The 26,691-nt window shown below is 44.7% G+C and overlaps 2 protein-coding genes across 18 annotated transcripts in view; both read left to right on the plus strand.

Moving 5' to 3' along the window:
• Window positions 1-8,304, plus strand: CRYZ (crystallin zeta). 4 transcript variants are annotated; one of them, XM_039556229.1, is made up of 9 exons: window positions 1-80; window positions 799-923; window positions 1,262-1,414; window positions 2,641-2,804; window positions 3,412-3,463; window positions 4,616-4,765; window positions 5,162-5,263; window positions 5,413-5,508; window positions 5,770-8,304. In XM_039556229.1, exons 2-9 carry the CDS (start codon window positions 813-815, stop codon window positions 5,929-5,931), a joined length of 990 nt encoding a protein of 329 aa, XP_039412163.1. In that variant the 5' UTR covers window positions 1-80; window positions 799-812; the 3' UTR covers window positions 5,932-8,304. The 4 variants fall into 4 exon arrangements, with proteins under 4 accessions (XP_039412163.1, XP_039412164.1, XP_019147220.2 ...); XM_039556230.1 differs by lacking the exon at window positions 1-80 and adding an exon at window positions 175-272; XM_010408705.3 differs by lacking the exon at window positions 1-80 and adding an exon at window positions 479-696.
• Window positions 8,305-9,629: 1,325 nt separating this feature from the next.
• ERICH3 (glutamate rich 3) overlaps window positions 9,630-26,691 on the plus strand; it is a 28,517-nt gene continuing 11,455 nt past the window's right edge. For 10 of the 14 annotated variants that reach the window (XR_005602460.1, XR_005602461.1, XR_005602462.1 and 7 more), the window contains exons 1-12: window positions 9,630-9,737; window positions 13,366-13,459; window positions 14,073-14,198; window positions 14,806-14,877; window positions 16,639-16,767; window positions 17,404-17,487; window positions 17,962-18,111; window positions 19,444-19,656; window positions 20,277-20,451; window positions 21,208-21,394; window positions 23,801-24,096; window positions 25,863-26,084. Coding sequence is in view for 3 of the 14 variants with exons in the window: in XM_039555882.1 (XP_039411816.1) it covers window positions 9,718-9,737; window positions 13,366-13,459; window positions 14,073-14,198; window positions 14,806-14,877; window positions 16,639-16,767; window positions 17,404-17,487; window positions 17,962-18,111; window positions 19,444-19,656; window positions 20,277-20,451; window positions 21,208-21,394; window positions 23,801-24,096; window positions 25,863-26,084 (1,768 nt within the window). In the remaining 11 variants the exon portion in view is untranslated. The remainder of the gene's footprint in view (window positions 9,738-13,365; window positions 13,460-14,072; window positions 14,199-14,805; window positions 14,878-16,638; window positions 16,768-17,403; window positions 17,488-17,961; window positions 18,112-19,443; window positions 19,657-20,276; window positions 20,452-21,207; window positions 21,395-23,800; window positions 24,097-25,862; window positions 26,085-26,691) is intronic. The other 4 variants (XR_005602465.1, XR_005602468.1, XR_005602467.1 and 1 more) reach the window with 4 other exon arrangements.

Below are 26,691 nucleotides of genomic sequence, written 5' to 3' on the forward strand. Positions count from 1 at the left end.
AGCACGGCGGGGCGGGGCGGAGATCGGCCCCGCCCAGATCCACCTCCGCCCTCCGCCGCGGGGGCAGCGGCGCTCCGCAGGTAGGCGAGGGGCACGGGGCTCCTCGGCGCTCCCCCGGGGGGACGGGACGGGGACGGGACGGGAAGGCGGCGGCGGCGGCGGCTCTGCGCCGCCTGTGCCGGGCTCCACAGCCACGGCAGACACGGCCAGTCCTCAGGCGGCGACGGCCACTGGGCGGGGCCTGATCGCAAGGAGCGCCTCCGGGACGCGGGGTGGGTTCGTGGGCGGGGCCTGGCGCTGGAGCGGGTCGCGGGGCCGCGTCGTGGCGGGGCCGCGTCGTGGCGGGGCCGCGTCGTGGCGGGGCCGCGTCGTGGCGGGGCCGCGTCGTGGCGGGGCCGCGTCGTGGCGGGGCCGCGTCGTGGCGGGCCGCGTCGTGGCGGGGCCGCGTCGTGGCGGGGCCGCGTCGTGGCGGGGCCGCGTCGTGGCGGGGCCGCGTCGTGGCGCTCCTTACCCGGCAGTAGCCCCGCTGGCCACGGGGCCCTGGCTGTGTTTCCCGTCCTCCTCGTGCCCGGGATCCCGGAAGGTGCTCCGAGCGGGGAGGCCCAGGGCAGCTCGGGGCCTTCTGTTGCCCCGGCTCCCTCCCCTCCCTCTGGTTCGGCTCCTTATGACAAGATCGACCCGCACTTCGGCCCCGCGGTGTGTGCCGTGTTCCGCGCGGTGTCCGCAGGGCATGTCTTGGTGGCTCAGGCTCCCCGTGACCTGAACAGCTACCAGGGATCACATCGGTTTTTTTCCCAGATCCTCTGGTCGCCATGGCAGCCACCAGGAGTGTGATGAGAGCGGTCCGAGTGTTTGAATTTGGTGGCCCTGAAGTGCTTAAACTCCAGTCAGATGTGTTAGTTCCTGTTCCAAAAGAAAACCAGGTATATGTGAGCTCTGTGAAGGGATATAGCGATAATGAATGTTAACAGGTGCCTGCAGGACAGTATGAGGAATACACCCCAGAACACTACACCTAGAGTAGGTGAGTTTTGATCAGTGTGTTCACACTACTTGAGATATCATGCTTAACAAATGTGGGCTCTTTACTCTTTGGTGGGCCATGTATTCCACACCAAGGTTTTCCTGAAATTAGCTTCAGTTTGACACTGGGTTGTCACACAGGCTGTTTGAGAGTTCAGTAAAAGTGCTACAATGCCGTGCTGTGAATTCAAGGGCTAAATCTTTTTAGTTATTGCTTAAGAAGTGTCTTTTCTTTTAGGTCTTAATTAAAGTCCATGCCTGTGGGGTAAATCCTGTCGAGACATACATTCGCTCTGGGACTTACGCCAGGAAACCGGCTTTACCCTACACTCCTGGATCGGATGTGGCTGGGGTGGTCGAAAGTGTTGGGGAACATGTGACTGCATTCAAGGTATTTGCACACTGGGCTGTAATCACTGTTGTTTAATGTGTCCTCTTTGGCTGATTGCTGTGCTACTGTACCTGGTTTTGTTCCTTAGAATAATGTAACCTATTCAAGGGGGGAATCCCCTTCATGGACTGGTAAAAGCACACAGTGGGATCCCATTGGCAAACCAATCTGCTGGTGGGACTTGAGGAATGCTGTGCCCTCCTGAAGTTCAAAGATCTCAGAAGAGGTACTGCAGTCTGTCTGCTTAAAGCAGTGATATCTGGTGTACAAAAGTTGGTATTTAGAGCTATTTTTCTGGCATTGCAGAAGTAGTTGAGATTGGATGCTTCTTGCTGGGGGTAGTAATTTCAGGCAGAACTGAATTTTTTTCTGTAAAGTATTTGGGAAATGGAAATTGCTTACTTCTAAAGCTCCATAAATTCTGTTATTTGTTGCTAAAACTGTTCAAATACTCTGTTACTCCCATCTAGTAATTTTACTTGAAGTTCTCAGTGGGAAAGTCTTGAGACAGGAGAAGGCAAATGTCAGTTTGCTAAAACATATCTATTACATCTATTTAGTTTTTAAATCGGTTCTCCCATTTAAATTACTAGATGTTTGGTCCCAAACAAACATAAAAATTGTAGTTAAAATTGGCTTGGAATTTTCTTATTTTGAATTTATGTAACAATTTTGGGAGACCTGAGAGATTGGGTTATCAAGAAAGAAGAATCATCTGTATTCATATTTTCTTACCAGCAGTTTGCTGTATCTGCTATGTGTGACTTTTTGCTTCCTCTGACAATTGTGATGTTCTTGGCTTGAATGAGAGAGAGATGTTTTAGGGTATATTAAGAGTATATATATTTTCACATTTAAATAATTTAGAAATGTTTCCTTTGTGTTTGTAAAAGCTTTTGAGGTTTTGCACTTGGAATCTGTGGATGGAATTCCTGACTTCAAGTTCATTAGGGCTCATGCTAATGAGGCAGTAGGTTTGTGTGTTGCACTGCAGGGTGGGGTTATAATTATGATACTTAGATTTAAATATAAGAAATTATACAGTTTGTGTTGCATTGATGGTATGTATCAGCATTTATAAAAATTTCTGTGACAAACATAACTAGTTATTTTTGATAGGAGAACTGTTAACAATAGCCTAAACTCTGTAAATTGGTTCTTAGTGTTTATTAAGGAAAAAGTAAGGGAAATTATTGATTTCTCTGTGTTCTCTCCCTCCATTCTAGAAAGGTGACAGAGTTTTCACCCTTGAAACAGTTTCTGGAGGATATGCAGAGTATGCAGTTGCTGCAGCCAACAGAGTCTTTCCTTTGCCAGACAAACTGGACTTCAGGCAGGGAGCAGCGATTGGAGTGCCCTACTTCACTGCCTACCGGGCGCTGTTCCAGAAGTAAGGCACCAAATCCATGTTTGTGTACATTAATCTTCTATATTTAAAATACCGAAGTCCATCTTTTCACTGTCCTGTAAAATGGGGAGATTGATGAGTGGGACATGTTTAAAAATGTTACACTGAAGGAATTTTCAGATAATTGTCTAGAAGCATGAAACTGTGTTTTCCTGTTAAGTCTTTTTTCTTGAGAGAACATACCTGGAAAGGCTTCATGGAATAAAATGCATGGCTTCCTTTCAGTACTCACTGGTATTTTAGCCAGGGAAGAAAAACAGTAATAGTTCTAATTTCCTTGGTAAGCACACAGGTGCTGTGGAGTAGAACCACTCCTTTCCTGTGACAGGTGAAAGTCCTGAACTGAGGCTCAGTACCAGGCTGTCGCTGGCTGCATGTTGTTTCAAGTCATCAATCACAGGATTTATTTTGTCTCCTTATTCTCCCAGAAAGGCTAATGATATCTGTTTAGCCATAAATTGGAATATAATTGGAACATAAATTGGAAACTATGCTGTGTGAACAATGAGATTTGATGTCAGTGTCTGCAGCCCCATAGTCAGTATGTACTGCAATCACAGTGCCAATATTTCTTGTGCTCTTCACTTAGAGGCTGTGCCAAAGCAGGGGAAAGTGTGCTGGTTCATGGTGCTAGTGGCGGGGTAAGTATTCCAAGGAGGCAAGTAATAGAGAACAATGCTCTCTGTCTTTGCATCTGCTTCTTCCTGGGATACGAGTTATGGTCATATTTGTATCAGTAGATTAGCAGATTGGGTTTTTATTTCAGATCCTCTAGGATACATTTGCTTAGAACAAACCCTGTTATTCCCAATAGCTGTGAGACTGCGTGAGTGCTGGTGTGAGCTGCCCAGTCAGAGGGTCACACACTGAACAGGTGTTTGCTGCAGGTGGTAGTTGGTCTGGAAGTTTTATAATTGATAGCAGAAGGCTGTACGTTTTCAATATGTACGAGTTATTCTCAGTCCTCTGAGAAAACGTCACTGGTGCAGGGCGACTGTGCATTTTTGGGTTGTTCTTACCCATGAGCCAGCAGCTACCTGCACTGGAATATATAAATCTGTGACTGAATACTATATGAAATCGCACTTCTAGTTTCCTTTGGGTTTTCATGACAAACTTATTTTAGATCTTTATCACATAACATTCTGGTTTAATTTATCTCCCACACTGCACTTTCTTGCTCAGTTTCTGGTGATGCACCAAGCAGCTGCTATGAACAGGCCAAGTTTCCGTAATTATTTGTTAGACAACAAAAAAATGAATTCATATCTTATTCTGAGATACTAGAATGGCATTTAGCATCATAACTCTTTTTTTAAAATTTTGATAAGCTAAATGTAGTGCTTCTGTTCTTACTGGAGTGCAAAGCTGGTAGGAGGCACTGAGAATTTACTTTCTAAAGAAGTAGTATTAATAAAATTTGTGCCTGCAGGTTGTCTTTGCAATGTATAATGCTGGTATTAATAGCAGGTGATTCCATGAAGAGAAGAATTTCCTTGGATTTGCATCAAAAATATATGGCCCAGCTTTGACAGATACACAGCACTCTACATCAATGTATATCAAATGCTGATAGCTATTAAAAACACCTCAAAAATTTACCATGCCTCTGTAAATACATTTTCTTTTTTAAAGACTATTTGGCTGTCTTTAAGATCCAAATTACTGGCTAAAAAAACCATTACCAGACTAGCTTTTTAAATGGGGAAGTCACTGGTAGAATATTTAAAATTTCAAATTCTAAGAAAGACAAAGGTAAAATAACTTTCTCTTTTGTTTTTTTCTCCTCTCAGGTGGGACTAGCAGCATGTCAGATTGCCAGAGCTTTTGGTTTGAAGGTTCTGGGTACAGCAGGAACTGAGGAGGGCATGAATGTGGTCCTGAGAAACGGTGCTCACCAAGCCTTTAATCACAGAGACCCTAATTACACTGAGAGAATTAAGGTAGGCATGTGGCAGGACTCAGGAATGCAGGTTGTGTTGTTCTTAACAAAATGTGAATAGTTGTTTGCAGAAGACTTTAAAGCAGATTTGTGTAGGAGCAATAGTGTCCTGCCTTTTTCATTTCTACACAAGGAAAAACTTTCTCAGTCTGGAAAAGCCAGCTTTCCTCACAGGCAGTGGCATTTAGAACTTCTTACATTCAGCAAATTCCAGTGTGGGATCACATCATAAGTTAGCACAGCAAAACATGCTACAATTCAGCTCATTAGCTGTCAGCTGCAGTACAAAGGCTGTATTGAAAATTTAAACAATAAGCTGTAGAATGGATACTTTCTGTAGCGTATAAAATAAATGGTGGTACCCAAGCACTAAAATAACATCCTGTGTCCTGTACAGGCATGCACAGGGCCGGGGGGAGTCGATATAATCATAGAAATGCTCTCTAATGTCAACCTGGATGCTGACTTGCAGCTGCTGTCCTGCACAGGGAGGGTGATGGTGAGTGTTTGTGTCCTTGCCCAGAGGGTGACAGTGAGTGTTTGTGTCCCTGAGCAGGGAGGTGATGGTGGGTGCTTATGTCACTGATTTTGTGCATTCAGCATCACACTGAACAGCTCTGACTCAACGCTTTGGACTCCTTTGGGCAGGTTGTGGGCTGCAGAGGACGCATCGAGATAAACCCAAGAGACACAATGAGCAAGGAGTCCAGCATAATTGGAGTGAGTCTGTTTCTTGCAACTGAGGTAAGAAACATTTCTATTTTAAAGTATGCTTTATTGGCTTGTTCCAGCACCCCTCTCTTTACAGTTAAAATTATTTGTAGGAATGAAAGAATAATTTCACTGTAACAAACTTGTTAGTTTATTCCTTTATGTCTTGATTCAATCTCAGAACATCATAAAATATTTTCAGGTTGTGGAATTTGGTTTAACTCTTGCATAAATTGTCAATACTATTCTAAAATGCAAAGACCTTGTCATAAACACTGTGTTTGTTACATGCAGGAGGAGAGGCATGAATGTGCCACAGCAGTCCTTGATGGCATAGAAGCTGGCTGGCTGAAACCCGTTGTGGGCTTGGAATATCCCCTGGAGAAAGTAGCCAAGGCTCATGAAGACATTATTTATAGCAGTGGTGCCCGAGGGAAGATGGTGCTCCTTCTGTAAAGGAGCACCTTTTTTCATCTATTTTGTAGGTGTTCTAACTGCACCTTTGCTACATGGTTCACTGAATGTATGTTATAAACATACCTTTGATCAGGTTTGACAGTAGCAGAAAATGCTCACTTGGATGAATTGATGAATGTTTTCTTTTTGTAATGAGCAGGGTTGCATTTACTGTAAAGTAATTTTGGTAGCTTTTTTGATTTATATGGAAATAATAAATTTTCTCTGCTAGTGTGCTTCGTGCTGCAGGGGATGGTAAGGTTTGGTATCATGGTCTGTGTGAAGGTAGAGTGAGGCCACTCTAGGTAACACAGAATGAAGCTGCTTTTTACAGATACACAAAATTAATTCTCACTATGTGCATTAATTAGAAATGTAAATTCTTTTACCCACAAAATTTGTACTCAAATTTTGTCACATAATTTACTTGAAATAAAAGCTTTTACTGACAAAATAGTTCACTTTCCAGCTCAAAAGATGGGCAGAATCTCTCAAACATCAACTCTTTGAAGCAGAGGCAGTTCTGCTTGTCTGTGCCTGCCTCTAAGTGTGAGGTGACTGTGTCCTGGCTCATCCATAGGGACTGTCGCTCTGGAGCTGCATGCTGGGATTTGCCTCTTTGGAACTGGTGATCATGACCGAAGCAGCTGATTCCTGGATGGTAAATGGCTGGCTGTGAAGATTTCAGTTCTTCCTGTGACCTTTATTAAAGTCTCCTGGATCCCTGGCTACATGGAGAGCAGAGGCTGCATGGCTTTTGTGGCATGAAGAACTCCTGTGAAATGCCTGAGCTCCATCCCCTGAAGTGGGCAGGGCACAGCCTCAGCACTAGGGCTTGTGTGCAGGTGTCAGTGTGGGGTCATTTTGCCATTACACTGGGTCATTTAGTTGTGTCTTGTTCTCATAAACCTTAAAGCCCTTGCACAACAGATGGCGTTGCCAGGAAAGACAACAGAATGTTTCTAGAGTTAGTAATTTCAGTTTAGTGTTTCAGTGAGGGCTTTTAGAAAGCTGCTTGGGGAGAGAAGGATGAGGCCAGCTCAGCTGTGGGAAGGCAGGGACCCTGTCTGCCAAGGTGCAGTGGGGTCCTTCCTCCCTCCAGGCTGCCCCAGGGGAATGAAGCTGGTTTCCTTGTTTGTTGCATGTCCCACAGGAGTAGGGAGCTGTGTTTTTTATGTGAAGATTTAAGCGATTCACCTGGTGTAAGTGATGTGTGTAGGTAGTGTCTCAGCTGATTATCCAGGTGAAAGGTGCTGACTGTTCCTGTTCACTCAAGCAGAATGCAGCCTGAGCAGTGGTGCTGTGTTGGGAACCTGCTATTCCTCTTGACAACGCTGCTAGAGAAAGTAAAACATCTCTTAAAATCAATGTGCTAAACAGAGGTTAAAAGTAATGGTTAATAATGAATGTGATTGTGGAGATGAAGTGCATATAAAAGTATATACCTTTTCTCTATACTCTGTTGGTGTTTAAATACTGAATTATTTTGAATTCAGTTTTAATTTAGTACGGGTCTACTGAATGAACGAGAGGCTGATGGTTTGCAGTGGCTCCTTTCTTGCTTAGTGCTGCCACTGCATCGTGGATGATGTTTAGAGGTGAAATTCAGAGCAAGTGTGTGATCTGTCCTCATCGTTGTTGTATGATTGTAATGGGGTTTGTCACCAGAAGGTGTCAGAACAGTTCTGTGTTATCACGTTGCCGCTGCTCTCTGCCAGGTGACCTGGCAGAACGGCACAGCAGGAGTGGGACTGACTTGTTGGGAATATCATATAACGTTTATTCTTCTATTTTCAATGTATTGTATAAATGCAAGAATTTATTTTAATTTTGGAAGTAGTGTGAATGGAACTACTGAGGTAGGACTGAGGTGTGTCTGATCTGTGCAAGCTGCCCATCTAGAGAATGTGTCAACCTGGAGAGTCCGTGGTTCGGCTCTCTTTCTGGGACATGCTGCCCCTTGGCAGTGCAGAAAAGGATGCAGGAAGATAGTGGGGGGTCACAGAGAATTGAATTTGGCAGAATAATTCCATCAGTTTGTTGAGAATCTTCTCCAGATTTGACTGGATGGGATTTTGGAGGCAGTGGTTCCCAGTGGCAGCCTGCTTGGTGCTGCCATAGGTGGTTGGAAGGGTCGAACAGGCTCTTGTATTTGTGCCGACTTTGGCATCTGCAGGAGAGGTTTGGGGTTCAAAGCGAGGAGTTGTGTACAATGCAAGGGTCTGGAAACTGCTGTTCTATGTGTTTCTGAAACAGAAAAGAGTGGAATTGTTCTAAAAAGCAGCTGCTCTTGGTTAATCTCATTGTGCCCCAAATAATTTGTGCTGCCTACATTTTCTAGTCATTAAAAGTGTCATCTCCTCTCTATTATAATTGTCCTGTGTCTGTTCCTGACTTCTTCCTGTGCTGCAGGATGATACAATAAGTTAGTTTGAGACTTCAGTTACAGGGTTGGGAAGATAAAATATCAAGAGAATATTGATGTTCTTAATAATTGCTACCTTTACAGAAGGCAGATCAATATTGCATGTGGATGATCATGCCACAGAAAACTTGAGGATGATGAAGTCTAACTTGGAGCAGATGCATCAGGAGGGAAGGTTGTCCCTGCTCCTCCTTGCTGCAGGGATCTCTGCTCAAATCAGTCGCTCTGTGGACCCTGGAAGCATTACCTGTGAGTTTGTACTTAACTGGGACTCACAAGAACTGCAGGAAGAAGGGAAAAATGAGCATGGAAGGGTGGTTGTATCTCCTTTATTTCAGTAAATCAGGTGTCCATTGCCATGCACACTTTGGTGCTTCCTGGTGTCTGGACTGAGAGATGGAAATCAGGATTGATATTGGAAATGCATTGTGTCACCTCATGCTATGTTTTTAATATCCTGGGTCTGTGTTGTTTGAAAATGCCTTCTCCATACTTCTATTTTTAACTTTTCCTACCCCCCCTTTGTTTTTCTTCCCCCCCCCCTTTTTTTTTTTTCTTTTTCCATTTTTCCTTTCCCTTTTTCCTTCCCCTCCCCTCACAGTCCGGAGCTGCTGCAGCACCAGCGTCCTGCAGCCCCCACGCCAGCCCTACCCATCAGGGGTGTTGTGGCTAGTTCTGGGCTCCTCAGTACAAGAAGGACAAGAAGCTACTTGAGCGGGTCCAGCAGAGGGTCATAAAGATGAGGTGTCTGAAACAACTCTAACGACGAGAGACTGCCGAAGGTGGGCGAGGTTAGTGTGGAAGAGACAACTGAGAGGGGATCTCACCAATCCATACAAATATTTCCAAGGGGTTTCAGAGAATGGTGACAGGCTCTGTTCAGTGGTGCGCAGCGACAGGATGAGGAGCATGTCCATGAAGTAAAGCAGAAGAAGTTCTACCGCAACATGAGGAAGAACTTCTTTCCATGGAGGGTGGCAGAGCTCTGGAAGAGCTGCCTGGGGAGGGTGTGGCGTCTCCCTCTCTGGAGACATTCCAAACCCACCTGTCTGCGTTCCCGTGTCACCTGTTCCAGGTGACCCTGCCGTGGCAGGGGCTTGGACTTGGACTCTCCAGAGGTGCCTTCCAACCCCAGCAGTTCTGGGATTCTATGATTCTGTGACGCCGCGGGGTAGCGGGGGCGGCGGGCGGAGCACCGGCTCCCTCCCGTCTCTCCCTCCCTCCTGTGCGTCTCTCCCTCCCTCTCTCCCGTCTCTCCCTTTCTCCCTTCCCTCCCTCCCGCCGTCTCCTGGCGACGCCCGGGACGCGGCGGCAGCGCCGGTGCCGCGGGCAGCGCCGGGCCCGCCGAGGCCGCGGCCACCATGAGCGTCCCGCAGCCCCGGTGAGTGGCGCGGGGCCGGGGCCGGGGGTCCGCTCGCTGTCGGCCTTTCAGCCCTGCGGGAACAGTGACACGGTCGGGGCCACCAGCGGCGCCTCCCTGCAGCGCTGGGGCTGGGGGAGAGGGGCTGCGGGTGCCCCGACCTGCCTCGAGGGATCCCGGGGGAATCTGCCCGGCTGCGGGCGAGCGCCCGGGACCCCGAGGTCTCCCGTCCAGGTAAGGCCTTCCTGTGCGCAGGGATGATGGAGCCGCGGGGCATGGGGCTGCTGGCTGCAGGTGATTCCCTAGTTATCTGCCTTCAGACCTGCAGGTTTTGAGTTCAGAGAATCCGGACTTCCCCGAGCAGATGTCACAGACAAACAGTGAGAAACAGAGAATCTCTGCAGGTCTCCATTACAAAATGTGGCACATCCTGGTTTAGTGGGCAGTGCTCTGAGTAAGGAAGCGACTTGCTCCTGGGCCACACAAGAAATCTGTTGCCAAACAGTCCTTTGGCTCGCAGTTCCATGTCTGGTTGTGTGGCTTAAGGCTTCCTCCGGGGGAAAATGGCAGACAGGTGCCAGGTAGAGCACAGGCACCGTGATCCCCTGGGACCCTGCCAATTAATAACTGCAGCTTGGTGCTCTCTCACATCATTTATTTGGTGATCACTGATTTAATTTCACTGTGAAATATTAACTGTGAAAACACATAGGATGCCTGCTGTGGCTTTGTCTTGATGTTCGTCCAAACGAGTGAGAGTGGTCTTAAAATTTACCATGGTACACAGCTCTGGCTCTGAGTGTAGTGCTTTGGGTAAGCTGCCATCTGAGAACAAATATACTAATAAATAATAGTGTCAATGATGATAGGATCATAGAATTCTAAAAAACCCCAAATATAAAATTACTGACCTAAGAGTGACATGCTGTCACTGGCTGCGATGCCAGAGAAACAAACATGACACTCATCTTGAGAAGAGCTTCAGATGTACTCCAGGAAACTACAGATCAGTCAGTTTAGGTTCTGTGCCAGGAAAATTGTCTGCTATTCTAACAAAACCCGAGCATTTTTAGAGAGAAGAATGAACAGGATAAATGGCCAGAGAAAAAGAAGTCCCAGGAATACCCAGAAAAGGGATGTGATTACTTTGACACATGGGCTGTAGAGAGCTATCTGAGGCTGGTGCTTTCTCTTTGCTGTGTTTTTTCCTGACATGGGTTTTGTCAGTTCTGCACTTCTGCCTGTTGCAGAGGTTTTAAAGGTGATGTTTGTGTGTGGTTCTTAAATGCTGGAATCTTGAACAAAACAGCTCAGACAAGTACTTCTCTTATCCTTTTGTTGATACCCTGTGCAGACTAAACGGGACCAGTGGCTGCTTTGCTGGAGTGTTCCTAGCCATTCCTGAGGCACTGGTCCATGCCGGCATTTATGGCCGCAGGGGGTTCCAGGGCTGGAGTGTGGCTGCTCTGGGCAGGACAGCACAGCCAAACCCCAGTGGGCCCGCTTGCATTCTTTCCAATGATTTAATGGGTTTTGGTTCAGGCCCAACACATTTCCTTATTTCCTCTAATACCTTTTTGAACTCTGAATTTAATTCAACATTTTTGAGGGCCAGACTGTTCATAATTTAAATGAGAAAATACATGTTCTGAGTCTTTGGTGAAACAGAAATTGCCACAGCACTATGTTCAGGTGGGAGCTGCATTTTAACTAGTTACATGGTGCAGGAAATCTTAGATGGAAAGAAGTGAATGAAAAGGAGTTGGATTGAGTTTCTCCTCTGCCACAACACGCAGTTGCCAGGTAGATACCATTAATGAGTGTTTAGCACAATTGGTGGAATCTGGTGGTTTCAAATGCAAACTCTGTATTAAAAAAGTAATGTAGAACAGTTACTATCATACCAGTGTTTAACTGAAATAAAAAAGTTCAGCCAAATTGAATTTAATAAAGAAATAGATTTTATTCTGCGGCCAAAAGATCGGTCACACAGAAAGCCACGATCGAGAAAAGCAGCTCAGAGCCCAGGGTTGGAGCTGGGTGAACACGCATAGATCTGATCTCTATCGCACCAGACCTCCCAAGTTCACGACTGCTGCTTCGGCTGGTTCCTTCTTACACAGTTTTTGGGCAGAGTCTGAATTAATTCTATTCTTCTCGTAATTTTAGCATATTCATGAAGTTTTCTTGTCCCGGAGTTGGGCTGCACAAAGCCTTTCCTGGGTCCAATGAATTGTCCATCCTGGGTTATGAGTGGGCCATTTCTGGTGATGGAAGGGCCATTTCTGGTTCCTGGAACAGTTATTTTTAGTTCCTGGAGTATCCCAATCCTTATCGGCTGAGATGTAGATATCAGAGTGTGGTGATCAAGTTGTCACGGGTGCAGATGTCTCGGTGATAAGATCTAACCCCACCTAGGTGGAATCCTCACTTATTGTGAGAGAACTTCTTTTAGTGTTGTGAAATTTTTCTCTCAGCCAGGCTGGTGGAAGGATTTTGAACTCTGTCTCTACATGGTCTGATTACATTCCAGTTTTGTACATAATAGCACGAATTACATACTTTATTTATAACATTAACCAACAGGCATAAAAGGGTAAGCTACATTGTTTGTTTAAAGCTTAACTTATTGTTGGCAGATACCTTTGAGGTTATTGTGAAACTCCACATAAAATTCCAGTAAATCCATGATCTCTTTACTTTAAAAAAAATTGTCCTTTCTTTCCTTGACTATGCTTTTGTGTGTGGCAGATCAGTGTAGCAATACACATATAACTGAATTATCCAGCTGAAGGGGATGTAATAGAGGTACAGTGGCATTTAAATCTACAGCCAAAGAAAACAAGAGATTAGTCTCTTGTGTTACTAAAACACATCCTGCCCAGAGACCCTAAAGGTCAAGCTGAACATATTATGCAACATGTACCTGAGTTTGTAAACTGTACAAATGAGAAAGGATTTGGAGTATTATAAACTGTGTCATACTGTCTCTGACTCTGTTTTCCAGAGGCTGAAGTAAGATACAGTTGTGCTAAGAACAGTTTAAAAATATAACTGTTAATTATGGATGCTTCCATTTTTCTGTTCAACTTTCACATCTGAGGTTCAGTTTTTTGAAGCTCTGATCTTTGGTAACTGTGATAATTGTAGTGAGGCCTTAGCACAGGCTGCCCAGAGGAGCTGTGGCTGCCCCATCCCTGCAAGTGCTCAAGGTCAGGTTGGATGGGGCTTGGAGCAACCTGGGACAAGTTGTCACCAGATTGCCACCAACAGGGCCCCTGGAGAGTGGCCGGGGAGCTGGGTCTGTGCAGCTGGAATCCAGCTCCAGGCACAGCACTGTCCTGCCCATGGTCAGGGCTTATCATGCCAGGAGCTGCTGTGGGAGCTGGTCGTGGAGGAGGCTGTCAGGGCTGGCCTGTCGGTCCCTTGCCGTGGTGGTGCCAGTGCTGTTACACACGGAGCTCTTGGCCTTATGTGCAAGTCACTGATACGAATTTCCAGGAGGTCACAAGATACTGCTTTTACACAATCTAATGGGCATTTATGTGACCAAATGCAGGATGATTTACTAAGGCAGCTCTGTTTAACTTAAACTGTAATAATTTTTCAGTCGAGGGCATTATAAACATCTCCATTGATTTTATTGCAGATCTCTTGCAACCTATAACAGTCTTACAGACAAACATCTGGCTGGATATTTCAGCAATGCCAGGATAAGACGACATCTTCAGAAATCAGGACTGGTGAGACTGAAAAGTTTTCCTCAATTCTGCATTCAATTCAGAATATTTTTATGCTTTTTTTCTGTATTTCCTTTTGCTCATTGGAATTTCCCTTTGCAAAGTGTTTCAGTTTGCAGATATACAGCATCGTATTGATTCACTCAGGGTTTTTACAGTGTGAGATGTAAGCATCTTTGACTTGTTGTTTAAATAGCTTCAGTGTTATTTTTCAAAAGTGTTTAATGGAAAACTGAAGGATTTGGTAAAGGTGAATATGCTGAATATTTTTTAAAAAGCATTGGTGCACTCCTAGATGTGACTCTCTTTTGCACAGGCAGGTGCAGTAGGGAGGCAAGTGTTTAATCCTTTCCATCCCATTGGGCAGTCTGGCCTGTGAAGAGTAAGGCTGAGCCCTAGGCTATTAGAAATGTGGCTGCTGCTCCTTCCATTTGGCTGGTGGAGCTCATGGGGTCAAAGACAATCCCGTGCTGGAAGGTGAGTTCCAGCACCATGGCAGGGGCAGAAGTGGTAGCTAACCAGGAGGAGGAAGTGGTCTTCTGGGAAATTGTACCATTTCAAAACATACTTTATTTCATCTTCTCCTCTTCAGTAACATTATATTTGTGTATGGCAGATCTCAAAGAGTGGAAGAATAATACCTGAGAAAGAATACCGTCTCAATGCCATGAGGAAGGACCACCAGAGATACGTCCAGGAGTGCTTGGCTGATGCCATATTTCGTAAGGTCCTTGACATGGAGGTATGCCCTTACTGAGGATGTGTGAGCCTTCTCAGGTGCTTCCTTGATGACAGCAAGGGGCTGCTAACTTGTGCTGGACTGTTTTCCATATGTGCCCTCATGCTCCCCTGGAAGGCTCTTTCCTGCTGGGAAAAAGGACAGTCTTGTGCTTGACATTCCCCACATGAAACCTCCATGGGCCTCTCATTGTCAAACCATGCTATTGTGAGAGCAGGCACTGTCCTGGCTTCCTTATTGCTTTTTGATGGCCCTTAGATTATGAGATGATATTCACAGGGCTAGTTTGCTTAAAAAATCCTAATAAAACCAAACCAGTTTGAACATGTTTATATATATTGTCTGAGTACAAAATTTGTGCATGTTCTTGTGGCGTATCAAGAATGGAGTTGGTTTCTACAACTTTACCAGTGCTCAGTTGTTCCCTTGGCTGTGTGAATATATGCAGGTGAAATGCAAATAGATTCAATCCATAGTAGTTTTATTACAGGGCTCAATGAGGGTAGTGGCCAGGGAGAAGACATGGGACAAGCAGGACAGAAGCGTTCTCGCATACACTGACATCTCATCATGCCCAGTAATGAGATTTCTCTTCCTCTTATATTGATAGCGTCATCATCAGCTGGAGATAAAAAGGAAACTTGAATATTCTGTGAGGAAAGAGGGGATGCAGAAAATCAAGGTAAGGCTTGAGCACTGTTGGGTGCTGATGGGACCTGGCAGTTTTGCCTGTGTTGAGTAATAACCATGAGCCTGTCCAGTGATTAACTGAGACAAGTGCTCTGTCTCTGACACTTATGGAAAAGTACAAGAAACAGGCAAGTAGAGGATGATCCTGCCCCAAGTTATGTCTCCTTCTTCCTTTGTCCAGAAGTTCAGGAGCTTTCATTTAATTCCTTCTGAATCTAGTTGTTATTCTACTTCTGCAGTGTTCTTGGTTGGGTGATTTAATCATGAGTTGCATGAAATGGTGCCTCCATGCATTTCTGTATGGTAATTAATGTATCTGCTGTCTGATATGTCTGTTGTATGCTCCATTGTTCTTGGTATGACAAAAGTTATTAAATGTTCTCCTTTTCCAAGGCATCTGTGGTTTTACGTACCTTCTTCATATTCTGTCTCAGTTTTCCAAGCTGAAGGTCCCTCAGTCTAAATTTTTCTTACCTGAGCCATTCCAGGCTTCTCATTACTGTTGCTATTTTTTTACCTTTTCTCATTCTACTGTTTCTGTTTTGAAATGGGGAACCATAACAGAATGAATAATTCAAGATACGTTTTCCTCCCAGTAATTCTAGACCCTCTCTGCTTTTGACTGCTGCTGAGCACTGAGCTCACGTGTTTGGTTGTTTGCCTCTCCACAGGATTTGGGCAGAACTGGCATGTGAATAACAAAAAGAGGTTTTAGGAGCCTTCATTTAGGTGTCATGTAGATCAAACTTGATTCTGTAGTTAGATTCATGGAAATCCCATAGAAGTCAATGGTTCTTCTCCCCATGCAATCACCTGAATTCATATGGGAAAAGTCATCCTCATTTTGGCAGAAACACGCTCAGTATTTTATTTCTGTATTAGGAACCTGAATGCTTTGAGAGGAGTGCCTTGAGAAGGTTGCTGCTTCATTGAGCAGCTGCTAAACAATGTCAGATCTGTTAAATTGTAAATAATAACATCTATGAGCAACTCATCGGGTAAAGAGAGGAGGAGATTTTCCTGAAAGACACTGGTCACTATGGAAATTGCAAAGGCGTTGTTTGCTGATGGAACTCCTGTGGTAGGAAGCCACCCCATGGAAGCAGTGATTCTGGCACCCTGTCAAAGGATCTTGGGCTTGGATAATTTTGGAACGTAAACCAGAACTGCTTCCTTCTGTAAAACACCTGCAGATACCTGATCTGTATGTGCTGTGCTGCCGTGCTGGGATGCAGGAGCCTGGCTGGAGCCAGCGGTGTAATTTAACTCTCACCTCATACATTCAGTAAATTCATCTGAGTCGCCTGTCTAAAAGGAGAAAGGCAGATGGCTGGGCAAGGGAGGGTGAGAGAGAGCTCTCTCTTTCCAGTGGGGCAGTCATCCCAGCATTGGGTTGGTGAGAAGAGAAGGTGGGGGAGAGGCTGCAGTCAGAGCAGGGAAGTGGCAGGTGCACTCAAATTTAAAAAAGAAAGAGACCTTCAAACAAACCAAGGATTGTGAGATACACAGAAACAAGCAGATGAATTGAATATGGTGGGTCAGCAGCTGAATGCAGCTGCAGGAAAATGAATCAGAGGTGGAGACAAGTCTTTTTGCTTGTCCCTCACATTCTCCCATGATTTCCTTCCTTAACCAGCTGTTCCATTGGGTCCAGCCAGCTGATTGCCACAGCTGTCCAGTGAAAGACATAATGAGACAGACATCGCTGGTTTTGGATTTAGTACGTCAGAGACGTAAATTCCTTTTCTTTCAGGTGGAGCAATTCAGAGGATCACTGGAAGATGTCATCCCTCTGCACTCCCCGCATCCACCACTTGGTCCAAGGAACCGTAATGGGCTCAGTCCTTTAGTGGCTGGAGAACGAGCTGCTCGCTCACAATGGGTGGGTTTCATCAACTTCTCCTTGGGCTGTCATGGAAGCACAGGCAGCAGGAAGTGTGCACATGGACCTTGGTACAGAGCATTCACTGCCTGGATCATTCTGGGTTAGGGCCTCATCCTTGATTACTTGAGGCTGATTTCCTGTTTGCTGGGTTGTGTTAAGGAGGAATCTCCAGAAGCTAGTGTTGCAGGAATGGCACATCAGAACCTAGAAAAAACCCCGAAAACTTTGCTCTCTGATAAATCTGCTTCAATCTTTCCCTTTTAGCTGCCTCATGGCCTCAGGTAGGCTGCTATCAGTGTGTTGAGCATTGTCAGTGGACACAGGGGCTATAGACAAGGTTACACATGGCGTAAGGTCCTGAAAATGGTGGGGGTCTTTTAGAAAACAGAGTTGAAGGGGTGAAATCAGAATGGAGCTCATTTCAGAGGGCTGTGGTCTGGGAGCTCTGGCTTTTGCTCTTTGTTAACAGCAAAGAAGGAATGCTAATATGCTCTTGAAATATAATGGTACTAAATCCTAAAGTCAAAGGTCAAATATATAGCTCAGTTTTAACTGGTTCTCTGTATCAATAATGGTAATTGGTGTAGTTTGAAAAGAAGCTTTCAAGTCCTGAATGGCCTTCTCTTCATATAGAGGGCATCTGGACTTGGAGTTGATTATGGTGGTGGACATTCTCGTCATCAGCACCAAACCAAGGAGCCTGCCCCCTCTAAGGTGGTGAGTTAACCTCAGTTACACAGTGCTGTTAGGCTTTAACATTTTAACTTGGTATTCTGAAGGGCATACAAGGAAAACATGAAATAGAACAGTCAGAAAAAAGCTGAGTATTGAACAAAAATAGGTGCATTTTTGTTGTACATTCTCTCTGTGTCCGTGTGATGTCCATGTGATGTCCACTGCTGCAGTTTCTGTGAGTTAATTGTGTTTGCTCCAAGGCTGTGTGGTGAAGAGCCAGCAGCAAACCTTGTATTTATGACCAAGAGTTGTTTTGGATGGTCAGTTAGAGGTGCCTAAAGGGGTCTGGCTCTTTGGAGACAGACTAGAAAATGTCATGTCCTGTAGGTATCTGAAATAACTCATCACTTCCAGGTATCTTCATCAGTGCTATTTTTTTTTTTTTTTTTGTAGTGCTGCTCTGCACTGGAAGCTGCATACTGAGATTTTGTCATTGTTTTCTTTCTCCTTTTGTAGAGTTCCTTGCGACCAAATACAGCTCCAGGAAATATGCAGCAGCCCCCTCGCCTTCAGCCCCTTCATGGCTGGGCTGCAGCAGGGTTTGTACCAAAGGCTTCCAAACAGAAGTGCCATGCACTGGAACATGATCAGCAGTTTGCCCATGGGGTGAGGCTGTATTTCATTCTGAAAATAATATAATTTTAGGGACAGTTTTATAATATTGTTTAAGTACTGTAGTTCCCAGAACTGTATACGACAGGGAGCATGCCTTTCAAATGGCATCAGCTTTTATTTGAACTATCCTTTTCCACTTCCCCTCAATTTTCAAGACACTGTCTTACTGGTCTAATGCCCGGTTCTTGATCACAGTGAGGAAAAATGTGGTGACTTACCTTTTACAGTATAAAATCTCTCTGCATACAAAATTTTCTCCCTCTATGTGGGTTTTCTGTTATGTAGAGAGAGTCAGACACCTGGTTAACTCCAGTAACTCAGGAATGTTTTCACTTGCAAGTTCTACAAGTTTTTGTCTTCATCTACAGCTGCAAAGTAGCAAAAAACTCCTTTTTTTGATCATTCCTTCTACTGAGTCACACTAGTGGGCTTGGAGAATGAGAGTCAAACATGGTCTTGATATATACGCAGTTACTTTCAAGTAATATTTGGACTTGTCTTCTGCTCTAGAAAAACATAATATAATTGGCTTTGTGATATGCATTCCATGGGGTGGGAGGGTTTTGGAGTGGGACTGTGATCTGCTACCACTGTCTGCCAGACACTGTGTAAATAGCTCCCTTCTACTCTGCATTTGCTGTGTATTGGGATGGTCACGATTCTTTCTCCGAGAATTTGCTGGTTCTGTTTATGTCTACTTAAATTATGGGTGATTTAATGGTTTCTTTAGTGCTCACAACTGACAAAACAGCTAAATCAGATGTAAGTTCTGAGAATGTGATGCAGAACTCAGAGCCACAGCATGCAGCATTTACAGAACTTGTTCCCTAGTGATGTCTTGCTCTTCAGGGCCCTGGTCCTCTCCATTTCATTCTGCAAGAGGACTAAATCTCTACTCAGATGAGGAAGCAGCATTTTGAATCACATCTTGTATAACTGATGCCCAGTGATGTTTCTGTTGGATGACTGGCTGCTCTGGGGATGTGCTTTCCAGCTGCAAGGGAGCAGCAGTGCTGCAGGGCTGTGCAGGGTTCTGTCTGAGATCGGACCTCTGCAGGGCTGTGGCCAGGGCTTGGTTTACACTGCTGTCTGTATCTCTGAGGGTGACATTTTCAAGCAATATGAATGTTGCCTTGCAAATTAAAATAAAGGGTTTTAGCACAGAAATATTTTAGTGAGCAAAATTTCAGGCCCTGGGTTAAGGAACTATTTCAGAAGGATGCATGTTGCTAAATGTACCAAGCAGTCAGACCGTGGCCGGTTCTGTATGCTCGGGAGCTGTGTTTGCAAAACCTGTGTCACTTGGTTAAAATGTTTTTTCAGGGGGAGAGGAGTGAGTTAAGGCTTATGAATTCAGTGGAGTACGTGAGTGGTGTATCACCGTATCAGCTACCTGTCATTAACCCTTGTGTGGCGCCAGTGCCACCGCCCCGCCTGCGCAGAGGGGACAGGCATGTCGCTGCAGTCAGAGGTGGGGGGCCCACAGGGAGACGGTTTCGTCCCACCACTGCATTCAATGAACAACTTCTAATAAACGTAAGTAGTCTCTGTCTATGTACAGGTGTATTGCCTTCCTCACTGGTGTCTTTGCTTAATGCTGAAAGATGTGCATACCTAGTTTGCATAAAGAAAATGTGTAACTATTAAAATACATAATTGCTATGCATGTCTCTGTAAACTAAAGCATTTGGTGTTTTTCATCAGCTGGGGAGAAAAAAGGTACTGAACAACGACCTATGGCAACTGCTACTCAAAGCCTTCCACTTCAGTCAGTCTGATCCTGTCCCTGGCTATAGCTGGCACTAGAATTTCAGGGATTTGTGAAATGCCTTGAGTGTATGAACACTGCATCAGTTACACTGTCTCCAGCCAGTTTTAACTCCTGTAAAAGAAGTTGTAGGAACCCAGGACTAGGAGGGATGATGTGGGTCATTAAACCTGGTCCCTGCAATTTGGGGCTATTCAATGCATTGGGTTTTCAGTTGGAAATATATCCCAGACCCTTTGCATGTTACAAACATTTCCCAATTTAATCAGCTCAGTACTTGTCATAAAAGCCTGGAAGCCTCAAGTGTGCGCTACACAGATGTGAGCTTTGCTTTCACCCCTTGTTGAAGCTGGAAACTGAAGGCATTTCTGTGCATTTTCTGCTGCAGAATACTAGAGGGTTCCCCAAGTCCCCATTATGCAGCAACGCCTTCGTCACCATGGTCTACCTAGGAAGGAGTAAGAACGTGTGTCTCAGTTATTACAAGGAGGAAATCAAAGTCTATCAGCAACATTGTGGATCAGAAAACATTTGTGTCTATAAAGGCAAGCTGTTGGAAGGAGGTAAGGATAGAGTCAGACAGTTCATGTTGATTCTGGCAACATCTTTTTTGGCTAAAACTTTGCCCTGACATCAGAATGATTTCAGCTCAGCTTGGTCAAGATATATGCATCCAGAGATGTTTATACCATCTGCCTCCGTATTAAATCTGGATCTACTGTCCCATGATTGAAAGTGAGGTTACAATTACTTTTGCAATGATGGTAGAAGGAATTTAGAGAATTGATTTAACAAAATACTTGTGGCTTAGGTTAATTTTCTATAGAGATACATGGTTAATAGAGTAGTCATAGCAATAAATTGTCCTTAAAAAGGGGTTATCTGAGTTACTAAAATACATCAGTGAATGATGCTTTTTATTCCAGAAGGAAAAGTACATAGTGGGAGCCCAGTTCCCATCTCTTTTTATGTGAGTGCAATTCCATCAAACCAGTATAAGGTGAATTGTGTTCTGGGAACCTGGACACAGGAGATGGCTGAGAGGCTCTGGCCTTTTTTCTGCTGTAGCAGGGAGTGGCCAAGCTGACAGTGTGACACTTGTCCTAGCTGTCCCACCTTAGGATTCTGGGGCTGGCAAGAGCCAGGGCTATGTGTGTGGAGGGGTAGAGTTTAACAAACTGTTGAACAGACCTGAGAACTCTAGTGCCTGTCCACAGAGGGCTGGGTGCTGTGGTGATGCAGTTGAGATACAGCAACTGAAACAGGCTGACAGTGAAGTGTAATATTTCTTTTTGAACCCTTTCTTTCTGTGATTGCAGATACCTTCCAGTTCACCTCCAAGAGGCACCAAGGTTTCCCGTTCAGCCTCACCTTTTTTATCAACGGGATTCAAGTTGACAGGCTGAGCTGTTGCTGTGAGTACAAACATCAGAGGCGTTCCCGGCTGCGAGGCAGACACAGATACTTCAGGGTTCTCAATGTGGAGGGAGCATTTCCTTGCTACAGGTACAGAGACAAGTACACTTTGCTCACAAGGACTTAGTTTTGAGAGAGTTTCTAACTTGTTTCTCTTCTTTCATCTCTCTGGCTCCACACAGCTCTGTAGAGCCTGCTCTGTTTCTCAGGAATGGAGAGGATTCCATGGAATGTGCAGGATGGAGGTTACCTGTCAGGGTCTCACACCTAAGAGTATGAGCACAGCCAGTTCCCTGTGCCTCCTCAGCCTCCCTGTGGTGTGTGCACGGCAGGGACAGTGTTTGTGTCGGAGGTGGCTGAGCACGGGGCAGTGGCAGTGGGGTACATGTGCCACCCCTGTGTCTGTGGCCAAAGTGGCAGTGAAATAAATACTGAGCATGCTGCTCAGTTAGCTGTGGTTTCCAGAGGCTTCTTTTTTTGATAACTTATTTTTAAACAGCTCTGCCTCTGAAGTGAGATTCTGTTGTAAGACCCCCGGCTCCAGAATAAGGCAGCACTGAATGTTTGCCATGGTACAGAAACCAAATCTGTGCAGAAAGGTTTTGGGCTTGGGCAAAAGTCAGTGCTGTGACAAACAGCTGTGATTTTGCCAAGAGGCTTTAATTTTCATAAAATCTTCCTTTTCTGTAATTGTTCATTCAGGCCAGACAAGTAAACTTATGGACATGTGGATAATTTAAAATCTTTTATGTTCTTTTAATAAATAATTTTTAAACGAGCAGCAAGCAGTTGGAACAAGAGACTCTCCACAGAGGTGTACTCTGTTCCTTCAGATAAAGACTGAATTCTAAGAAAAAAAGCGCCATTTTATTGTACCATATTTTTTTACTCCAGTCTAACTACGAACATGATTTTTGTAAATGCATGTTCAAAGGAGTGAAAAAAATCTGAATTCAGAATGGATATAGCGGCTATAGATTTTAGGAAATGCCCAAATCTCAGCTTTTTGTGATTTCTAGAAAGATTTGAAGTGAATTTTCTGAATTTAATATAGTATCCAAAAATTGGATTAATTCCTTCCTGAGTTACTCCCCCTTTGTGTCCCCCTTCCCGTCTTAGTGGTATCTCTCTCTTCCTGCCTCTTACCAATCCAGCCAACCTTATCTGATGACTAAAAACCACCTCCATTAAGCTGATTTTCCCCATAAATGACAACTATTTTCACATCCCTTCAGGCCAAGTGGACTTGTGTTTGTTTTCTGCTCTATGACACACATTGAATGCCCACTCTGGTTCCCAGTAAAAGTCCCAGTTGATTTTCCCTGGTGGGTCAGGGCTTTTGCTCACAAAGAGGTGATGCTGTCATGATTTCCGTACCATATAAGCCTTGTTCTGTGAGTTTTCTGCTGGCCAAGGTCCAGCATTTCTGTACAGCAGAAGTGCTTCAGTATCCCAAAGGTCCCTGGAAAAAAACACCAGGAACAATGCATTAAGAGGTAGGACTCTTCAGAAATGGTCATGTTTATGTTTTGTGCCCACAAAACAAAAAGATTTCTGGCCTGAATGACCGTGGCATATTTCACAGTAGTTTGGAGTCAACTAGAATGTGAGGGGAATTGCAATCAAACCTTACATTAAAAAAGAAGTTTTGGGGGAGGAAGATATTTTAAAACATAGTTGTCTGTGAAGAAAATACGGTTTCCCAGAGAGATTTGGGATTAGCTAAAGTGAAAGTTCCAGTTTCAGTTTCACCCTCTGCTTGCAGATTTGACTCCATGTACTATACACAGCATGGTGTCTTGGCCCTCATGGAGGGCGTAGGGTGGTGTAGGGTGGCTTTTCATGTCTCCAGTTAATGTTCCATCAGGATTAGGAGCTCTTGTCTCTTGTCTGGGCATCCTGACTGTAAGAGAGAGAGAGGACACATCACTCCATTTTATACAAGAGGAGCAGTCTCAACAACTCATTCAAAATGCTTTGTTTTCCATCTGTGTGGGTTTCTTTTAGGTAGGCAAACAGAACAGAAACTGAAAATTATTAACTTTCAGTCTTCTTCCCCCACAGTTCTTAGACCCAGCAGATAAATTCAGAAACCCCCAGTCTTACCTACAAACCCTCAGTTATCACTCTATTGGATGTTACAGCAGGATCTGGATCCAGAAGATGTCTGACTCAGAACTTGTTTGCCTTTCTCAGTGGTTCTGTCTTCACAGCCAATGCTTGGTGCAGCTTCAAATTAATGGGCACTTGTAATAATTTTGATTCTGCTTGTATGTCAGTTGTCACCTGTAAGTGTAGGCAGCGTTACTCTCCTTCAAGGAAGAGCTGCATCTGTGTTAGGGGAGCTCCCAGGGATTTCAGGGTGCTTCTCCGTGTGAGTTCTCCATTGTGGCAGTGCAGAGGCAAAAGGGTACTTGCTGAACTTACTATGTCTGCTGTCCTTCATTGTTCAAACGAAGAAAAATGTGATACTTCCCAATTTGTGTTATTTTATAGGTGCATTATTGCAATGGGTCTGGACAAAAAGCTATCCACTCCCAAGAGGAAGATTGAATACCATGAGGAGAGGCATGTGTATTCCTGGGAACATACTGTGCACTGTGAGCCAAGTAACAGCTGTGTTGAGCAGAAATCAAGCAAAAATTCAGAGTCAGTCATCTTACCGGGTCATGAAGCAAGTGTGGAAACTGTTGATGAGACACTGGAGACTGGAGAGGAGTACAGAAGAGAAGAAATGGAAAACCAATCTAGTCAGGAGAGCGAAGAGAGTCAGGAAGACACCAGTAAAAATGGTATAGTATTCCCAAACATGAGCAGGGAGTGAGAAATGGGAGAGGATGATTCTGGAGAAGGTATGGGATTGTGGGCCTCCAGCTTTGACTGGGGCATGAGAAATGTGGTGATGTCTGTATCTGGGCAATAGAATTAGAGGGGCTCCTTTCAGCCATGCAGCAGGATGAGATGGTTTGCAAGAGCCAAGAAAGTGAGTAAGGAAGGGTGGTGAGGCAATGACACAGGTTCCCCAGAGCAGCTGTTGCTGCCCCATCCCTGGAAGTGTTCAAGTCCAAGTTAGATGGGGCTTGGAGCAACCTGGTCTACTGGAAGGTGTACTCCTCTGTGGAAGAGGCGTTGAGCTCAGTCTCTGCCTTTACTTACTCCTTATCACAGTCTTCTTTAGAGGCAATCACATTTACAGAGAGATTTTAATCCCTACTTCCTATTCCTGTTTTTGCTTTGACAGTTCTGCAGTGTTACTGCTCAGATGACTTGTTAGTCCCTCCGGATGTGTGTTTGGGATTAATGAAGCCTTTTTCCTTCAGGAGGAACTGCCCTTCTGACAATTACCTAAGGAGGCCTGACTGCCAACAGTGCAATTGAATCTCAATTGATTTTTAATACAGAAAAATAAATCTCCTTATTCCCTTAGTTCTCATTGTCTTGGTAATTGTTTATTTGCCTAACTGGTTCTGCATCAGGAGCTCTTCATTTCTGTCTTTGGTGTTCTGTCACTTCAGTATGTTAAAAGCCCTGATGGAAGGAAAGGAGGGCAGCAATAAAATCTGTGAGGTGAGGAATGATGGCCGCAAGGGACAGCTGGTGTGGCAGCAGTGACAGCTCGCCTGCATGGTGCAGGTGTGTTCCCTTGCCACTGCGTGCACAGGGAGCCTGTGGTAGCAGTGGAGCGTCTGGATTTTAGGTGGGAATCACCGACACCCCTGTGTGCTGGCGCCTGGGATGTGCCCAGCACAGCTTTGGTGGGGAAGGGGGGTCTTCTTTGATGCATCTGCAGGAAGAGGGTCTTTACCTCCAGAGCTGAGCAAAGGGCTGGGAGCTGGACTCAATGATCCTTGTGGATCCCTTCCAACTCCGCTTATTCTATGATCTATCAGATGATGTAGCTTGTCACGCTAGTGCCTGCCTGAAATCCAGAATGTGGATATAACAGTGGTAATTCTGTGCAGGCTTGCTTTGTACTGGGTTTTCCCCTGGGCCCTGAAGGAGCAGGTCAGAGCAGTGTGATAACAGAGTGCCTCTGCAGTGCCCTTTGGCTGGAGTTCATTAAATTAATTAAGCTTATAAGACACTTCTTTGCGATTTAGGCATGTCAATACACATTTATCATACTTTGCACTGCAATATATTACCTTTCTCCAGCTTTCTCAATTGCTTGTAATATTTTTTTCATCACAACCAGTTTTTCTCCTGTAATAAGAGATTCTTACATTTAATTTCTGAGTTTGCCCAGCTCTAAATTTTTCTAGTACTTGCCATGGCCAGTAATTTTGTTTATTTTTGTTTTAATGTATTAATCATTCTCGGTGCACCAATCAGTAGTTTTGCTGCATTTTTGCTACTCTATGAAGAACACAATGCTTTTTTATGATAATGTGCTGTTACAGTTCCTATCTGTGGTCTTAGATGCTCTCATGGCTTTAAAAAGACTGAGCAAATTCAAGGGCAAAAGGAGATTAATGAAGTTAACTTCTGTCTGCTTAAAAAGAATTTTATTAATTGGGAATTCTCTTTCCTGTCTCAAAGTACAATTCTTCTATTTTAGAATATGATGAAGATTTTGAAGCAGATGAAGAAGTTGATGAAGAAGGACAGACTGGTGATCAAATGAATGGAATGTCAGAGTCATCCTCAGATGATAAAAACCATTGTTTAGACTATGGAAAGGAGAGTGAAACCTCATCCCAGAAGGCACCACAGGCCTCTGGCAGCGAGAAAGATGGAAGTGATGGATATTCTGACAGGGACTCTGAGGATGATCAACAAGGTTAGTTTTGTTCATAACAAGGCTTAGAGAAGCTGACCTGATGCATGTTTTACAGTTTGTGTCCAGTATATATGCTGAGTCTGCATAGGGAAACCTATGCCGATCCTTCTGAAATGGTAAAAGACAGCTGTTTTATCTATTACTAATTTTACATCTGCCACTGAAATGCAGGCAGCCCCCTGGCAGTGAGAGCATGGGCCTTTGCTGAACTATTTAGGTGGTGAGATGGAGATGGAGCCAGGCTGCAGGTTGGCTCTGAGAATCTAGGCAGGACAACCCTCCATGTCAGCGGGCACTCACATGTGGGAAGCTGTGACCCCTTACACCTTCTGAGGGGTCCCAGATTTCTTGGTGCAACATGTTTTTCAGAACATGCACTTCGGCATGGGTTATAGTTCTGACACTTTTTACTAAGCCTGACTGGATTTTTCTGCCTTGAGTTAGACCAATCTCTTCTTGAATCCATGCAGATTGTGGACAGCAGCAAGGCTGTGCAGCAGTCAGCTCTGCTGTTCAGCTCACTGTTAGATGAAGGATTACTGCCTTTTTTCCCCTCAAATTTTCCTTTTATGAATTTAATATGATGATGTCTGTATGTTTTTTTAGA

This window comes from Corvus cornix, chromosome 8 (assembly GCF_000738735.6).
Source record: "Corvus cornix cornix isolate S_Up_H32 chromosome 8, ASM73873v5, whole genome shotgun sequence".
Lineage (NCBI taxonomy): Eukaryota > Metazoa > Chordata > Aves > Passeriformes > Corvidae > Corvus > Corvus cornix.